Source organism: Enhydra lutris, unplaced genomic scaffold, assembly GCF_002288905.1.
Source record: "Enhydra lutris kenyoni isolate GAN:26980312 unplaced genomic scaffold, ASM228890v2 scaffoldscaffold95, whole genome shotgun sequence".
In the NCBI taxonomy this organism is placed as follows: Eukaryota; Metazoa; Chordata; class Mammalia; order Carnivora; family Mustelidae; genus Enhydra; species Enhydra lutris.
This window is the reverse complement of record NW_019154179.1, coordinates 88,754-95,198: the sequence shown is the minus strand read 5'-3', so window position 1 is coordinate 95,198 and position 6,445 is coordinate 88,754. Positions and strand designations below refer to the sequence as shown.

General features: G+C 48.0%; 1 protein-coding gene across 1 annotated transcript; it reads left to right on the top strand.

Annotated features, from left to right (window-relative positions):
* Positions 1 to 1,362: 1,362 nt before the first annotated feature.
* LOC111139097 (cathepsin L1-like) lies at positions 1,363 to 4,703 on the top strand. The gene is made up of 7 exons (XM_022491245.1): positions 1,363 to 1,488; positions 1,781 to 1,903; positions 2,004 to 2,150; positions 2,332 to 2,556; positions 3,002 to 3,164; positions 4,019 to 4,136; positions 4,604 to 4,703. Exons 1-7 carry the CDS (start codon positions 1,363 to 1,365, stop codon positions 4,701 to 4,703), a joined length of 1,002 nt encoding a protein of 333 aa, XP_022346953.1.
* The last annotated feature ends 1,742 nt before the right edge of the window (positions 4,704 to 6,445 follow it).

The window sequence follows — 6,445 nt, the reverse complement described above, 5'->3', positions numbered from 1 at the left end:
GTCTGCTGATGAACACTTTTTTTTTTCCCTGTTTAGAAGAGCTGTTTTTCTAAAACATTTAAATTTAAATCTCGAGAAAAGCACATTGGACACTGAGAAACATAATCATCCATAACGCAGAGAGTGGGGAGGAAAAAGCAGTTTCTACCTTCCGTCTTTCTTCCCTTTGTTAAGCCATATTTTTCTGGAAGTAAATAATTTCTGTTGGTTTTGAGAAAGGCTTGGGAGGGAGGAAGAATCCCTGCGGGGGGAGTCAGGACAGGAACATTCCAAAATGCCACACCTTCCCTGGACATTCCTCCCATCAGTCCCTTTGCTGGAAAGCACTTGAGCCTTGCCCAGGGCATCCCCTGTTTGGGCAATAGCCCATCGTCTCCAGATTCTTCCAAAAACCAGAGGCATCCCATCCTGAAACAGTGATAACACTATCCCCCGTGGCTCTACTTCCTCCAGCTGCCCCACCTTTGCTTGGAATAAACAGGAACAATTAGACTAGATAATCCTGTTCTCAGCCCTCAGGGAGATTTTAACCAAAGACTAGAGGATAGGAAGGGTGATGCTGGAAACCCACTTGGGGCTCCCTGTGAGCCTCTTTTTGTGAACAACCTGCCAACACATAAATTCCTGCTATTTAGTTGATCTGGGTCCCTAGGAAGGTGCTGGATCCCCTTCTACAGGGCTTTCCCGAGTCCTCTCACTTGACCTTCCCGGGTCCACTGAGGCAGGCACAATCTTCCCTGGGACAAGTAGGGACCCAGCTATCACATGCCCCAAGGCGCCCGAGCTCCAGGGCGCAGAGACCCCGCCCACAGGCTGGCTCAGCCAATTGCTGTGCAGGCAGGTGCCAGGGGCAGGACCAGCGGGGCCAAATCCCAGGCTTAAATGGACAGTCTCCTACCCATCACCAGGCCTGCTGGACACCTCCGACCTTCACCTGTGACTGCACCTGCCCCAGGTGAGATCCCAACCTGGACCCGAAGGAAAGGGCTACCCCTTAAAACATGGGGAGGGGGGTACCAGCCTTGGGGGCCAGGGGTTTAGGGCTCCCGGGAGGCACTCTTCCAGGGCCTGGTCCCTCCAGGCATGGCAGCTTGACCCCTACACCCCAGACTCAGGGCCTGTCATTCCCTGTATTGCCATCTACGCGCTCTGGAAGCAGCAGGTGTGTTGCAGGGCGGGGAACAGGCCAGCAGGCCCCTTGCACACGGCACCTCTCCACAGCCCCGTGGAAACACTTGGGAGGATTAACGCAATGTCTTTACTGTACCAGAGTGGTTCTACCATCTCAGAATAAAGGATGACTCTTTAGATGGTCTGGTCTAATCCAAAACTCATTTCTTTTCCCTTCCTAGGTTTTGAAACATGCATCCTTCTCTCTTCCTGGCTGCCCTTTGCCTGGGAATAGCCTCAGCTGCTCCACAACTCGATCAGAGCTTAGATGCGCGCTGGTCCCAGTGGAAGGCGGCCCACAAGAGACTGTACAAGGAGGTTGGTAACATCTGAGCTGTCCACTGAGAACCCAGGGAATGTTCTATGCTGGTGGGAGTCCACAGTGGAGAGTAGCTTCTGGAGGCCACCTGTACCCAGGCAGGAAGAAGGGCACTGTGACTGCACACGATGGGGACAGATGTCCTGCTGTGTGGTTGCTGGAGAGCAGCTCCCAGAGCATCAACCCAGCCCCGGTCAAGGTCTCTCCTCCCCTCTGTGAGCACATCCGCTTGGTGCAGATGAGCTGGGCTTAGATAGAAGTCAACATGATGGGTTGCATGTTTGTCTCCAGGATGAAGAAGGACGGAGGAGAACAGTGTGGGAGATGAATCTGAAAGTGATTGAACAGCACAACCAGGAGTACAGCCAAGGGAAACACAGCTTCACGATGGCAATGAATAACTTTGGTGACCTGGTGAGTGCGGCTGGGGTTGCTGAATGTCTTGTGCTTCCTCTAAGGATTTTTTCCAAAAAAATCTCATGCTTGTCAACATTCTATTTCCTTTTCCTTGAAGACCAGTGAAGAATTCCAACAGGTGTTGAATGACCTTAAAATCCAGAAGCAAGAGGACCGGAACGTGTTCCAAGCACCTCTCTTTGCTGAGATCCCCTCGTCTGTGGACTGGAGAGAGAAAGGCTACGTGACCCCCGTGAAGGATCAGGTGAGACACTACTCGGCAGTCCCTTTCCCAGACAAAGGCACGAGGAACCAGTGCCCTCGCGATGGAAGCTGAGAAACCGTATACCGTTTGTTATGTTTTGGAAGAGTTTTCAGGTGTAACGGCTGTTGTCAAGCCTTGCTATTAACTTTGTAGACTAAGAGCTGTATCATTTTGTTTTCAGGGTCAGTGTCAATCTTGTTGGGCTTTTAGTGCCGCTGGTGCCCTTGAAGGACAGATGTTCCGGAAAACGGGCAAACTTGTGTCACTGAGCGAGCAGAACCTCGTGGACTGCTCTTGGTCTCAAGGCAATGAGGGCTGCCGCGGTGGCCTGATGGATTTTGCCTTCCAATATGTTAAGGACAACGGAGGCCTGGACTCAGAGGAATCCTACCCGTATCTTGCAAGGGTAAACAGACTTCCTTATCTTTTATCAAAGTTGAGTATATTCAGTAAAAACAAAGCCTATATTTCGAATTCTCATTTTAGACTGTAGACTCCATATCGGCACGTGGTCAGAACAGATTAAAATCTGTTAGCCTGGCACAGTTCTCCACCTAGAGGGTTACCATATAGCTGTTCCCACTTCTCAGTCACACAGCAACACAAATACCGTTCTAAATACAGTACAGATCTCCAGAGTGAAAAATCTATGCACAAGTAGACCAAAGGAGTGTCTCATTGAATAGATACCACCTCATTTCTCAATTTCAAAACAAGCAATCATATTTTGCCTCTTGAGATGTTTTATAACACACTCGACTCGGACATCATTCAGCTGCAAACCGTCTTGAGCTTGTGTTCCCCAGGAGGTGGACAGTATTAATCAAGTCCCTTCCCCTTTACCTTTGAAGAATGAATACTGCAGATACATGCCTGAGAAATCTGCCGCCAATGTGACTACCTTCTGGCACGTCTTAAACGAGGAGGATGGTCTTATGACCACGGTGGCAACTGTGGGGCCCGTCTCTGCTGCTGTAGACTCAAGCCTGTATTCCTTCCAGTTCTATAAAAAAGGTGAGCATTTGTCTACATAGAAAATTGGCCAGAAAATACAGGTAACCAGCATGACATACAGCAAGATGGGCTTTTTGGTGTATGTGGGACTCAGGAGGGTATGGACTTAGCATGGTGGCTCATTCTGTATATGTAATCCTTGTGCCTGTTGTCACCATTTGACATGACTTGACCCATATCCCCAGGCTTTTAAGCACTTCATAAATATATTTAATTTTTTAAAAGATTTTATTTATTTATTTGGCAGACAGATCTCCAGCAGGCAGAGAGGCAGGCAGAGACAGAGGGGGCGGGGGAAGCAGACTCCCTGCCGAGTAGAGATCCTGACGTGGGGCTCGATCTCAGGACCCTGGGATCATAACCTGAGCCAAAGGCAGAGGCTTTAACCCACTGAGCCACCCAGGCGCCCCTATAAATATATTTCAATGGCTACATAACTTGACTGGTATAGCTTACTTCACTCTTTTCCAACGCTTGGACCTTGAAATTTTCCAAGGAATTTTACTACTGAAATTGACACTGGAAAGAACCCCTTGACTCACGTAATTTTCTGTTCTCTGCGGCTTCTTCGGCTGACGTCATATGGTAGAATGACAAAGTTTCAACAAGTGATCTTTTACGCCTCTTCACTGTTCTTTACAAAAGAGACTGTGACAACATATATTTCTGGTAGTATTAGATGGTGTCCTAAATCCCTAGCCTAGCTAAACCGAAAGATCTGATTTCTAATCTTACCTCGATTGATATCACAGCCGGACTTTGAGATGCCGCCTTGGCTGGGGTCACGAGGTTGTTGTCACATGTTAGCATGTCACTTGGATGTCCCCGCTCAGCACTGAATCTCTCTTCTCCAGGCATTTATTACGATCCACGCTGCAGCAGTACGCGTCTCAATCACGGCGTTCTGGTGGTTGGCTACGGCTTTGAAGGAGAAGAATCGGAGGACAAACAATACTGGATTGTCAAGAACAGGTATAAAGAGCCAAGAACACCTACCTTGGAAACTGAAAAGGGAATTCTTTCTAGAATCAGTGTTTGAAGGCGGATCCTCAAACCCTTGAGCACGCTTCTGAAATCCCTGAAGTGTTTATGCCCCTGACGGGGAAGAGACATACTCATGTGATGAGGACAGTAGCTTGCTCGGGTCCTGCCATAGTTTTGCTACCATTGCTTTTCTCAACTTGAAAATTTTCTCATTTCTGAAATGCATCTGGCCCCAAGAGTTTCTTTTTTCTGTGTTTCCTTTCGTAGTCTGCGAAAGGTCTGGGGACAGAATTCTGTGCTGGGTTAGAACTCAAGCAGAAACAGGAACGGCCTCTCTGGATTCTTCCTGCGTCTGTCCTGGCCTCTGATGACCTGCTCAGGGTCGGGTGTGATGGTTCATGAAGGGAAATGTGTTCGATTGTTTGTAATAAATGGCAAACCCTGTCTTCTTTCAGCTGGGGTACAAACTGGGGCATGGAGGGCTACATGCTGTTGGCCAAGGACCGGGACAACCACTGTGGAATCACCACCATGGCCAGCTTTCCTGTCGTGTGAGATGAGGGCGTAAAGAAGGCCTTGACTGGGAACAGAATATCGAGAAGATGAATTTTATTTGAAAGCTGACCACACCTTCTGATATGGGATAAAACACTTGAACCATTGAAGACCCAAGTTGGGATATGACTGTGCGGATTTTACATGAGGAATGTTACCACTTTGCTCATTACTGATGTAAAAGCCTTTGTATGACAGACTTGTCTAATAACTTTTGGATTTTCATTTTTTTTAAAAAATGTATGAAGTTTTATTTTTTAATAAAACAACTTCAAAGTAGAAGGGAGGTAAAATGTTACTACTTAACTCTTTATAGAGTCAAAATGTGACTGGGCTCTAGGATATCCTTGGATAGGCCAGTGGTCCACTGGGAGAATACTGGGTGGCCCGATTGCTTTGAGTATAAATGATTGTTACACCTGTAACATTGTTACAATGTTACATTAGTTTCAGGTGCACAACCCAGTAATTTCCAACCATATACAGTACGCTACGCTCAGCACAAGGATAGCTGCTGTCTGTCAATCTCACAGTGTACATTACAGCTATTATGACACCATTGACGTATTTCCCTACGCTGTGCCTTTTATTCCCGGGACTTACTCATTCCATAGCTGGAAGCCTGGACCTCCCATTCCCCTTCACCCCTTTTATTCATCCTCATTCTAATCTATGTCCTCTTTACTCTTTGAAGATTTCCTGCCACTCATTTACTAACTGGATTTCTCTCTCCACAGTCCCCAGCTCAGCTAGTAGTGTGTAAACATCCCAGGGGAGTTATAGAGGAAGAGACTGTGGGGGCAAGGAGGACACCCCAAAATGTGCCACAATGGTACATGGATTATCTGGATACGAAGCTACTTGGGAAACAGCGGGTGCAAGGGCTCCCAGGCTGTCCTCCGTCCCCAGCAAGCAGGACACGAGTCTGCCACAGCAGAGGTGCCCTCCTTGCGCTGCGAAGTACAAAGACAGCCTTAGCCACACACATGGGACTTCAACGCTGGGAAAGCTGTAGAAAGAAACCTTGCGGCTTTTTTACTCATCTACAACCTCAGCACAAATTCCACTTAGCATTCCTGCTGGTTGGAAGCTCCCGCATCGCAGGAAAGCTGGCCATGGTGGCCATTCCACACTGGTTGTCCCGGGCCTTGGCCATCAGCATGGAACCCTGCATGCCCAGTCCGTGCCCCAGTTGAAAGAAGCCAGGGTTTGCCAATTATTCCAGAGAACAAACACATTTCCCTTTTTGAACAATCACACCCGACCCTGAGCAGGGCACCAGAGGCCAGGACAGATTCAGGAAGAATCTGGAGAGGCCGTTCCTGTTCCTGCTTGAGTTCTAACCCAGCACACAATCCTTCTTTCCCAGACCTTTCCCAAAACTGAAACATGAGCAGGAAAAGGAAAATCTTCAGGCCAGATGTGTTTCAGGAATTTTAAAAAATCCAGTTTTAGAAATGCAGTGGTGCAAACCTATCGCAGGACCCCCCAGCTTGAGACAGTACCTTCCTGTGGTCGTCCCATGAGTATGCCTGTGTTCCCGCCACGTGGGGAAAACGCTTCTGGGATTTCGCAAGCGTGCTCGAGGGTTGGGGGACTTGTCTCCAAGCACCAATTCCAAAAAGGATTCCCTTTTCAATGTCCAAGATAAGTATTCTTGGCTTTTTATACCTGTTCTTGACAATCCAATAGTTTTGGTTCTCGGATTCTTCTCCTTCAGGTCCATAAACAAACAGCAGAAC

What these genes read in the sequence shown, in the direction of transcription:
- LOC111139097 (XM_022491245.1), top strand. Translation starts at nt 1,363, where the DNA reads ATGCATCCTTCTCTCTTCCTGGCTGCCCTTTGCCTGGGAATAGCCTCA. An exon ending in CCTACCCGTATCTTGCAAGG is followed by an intron (nt 2,557 to 3,001) that starts GTAAACAGACTT and finishes TTACCTTTGAAG; the next exon opens with AATGAATACTGCAGATACAT. An exon ending in TACTGGATTGTCAAGAACAG is followed by an intron (nt 4,137 to 4,603) that starts GTATAAAGAGCC and finishes GTCTTCTTTCAG; the next exon opens with CTGGGGTACAAACTGGGGCA.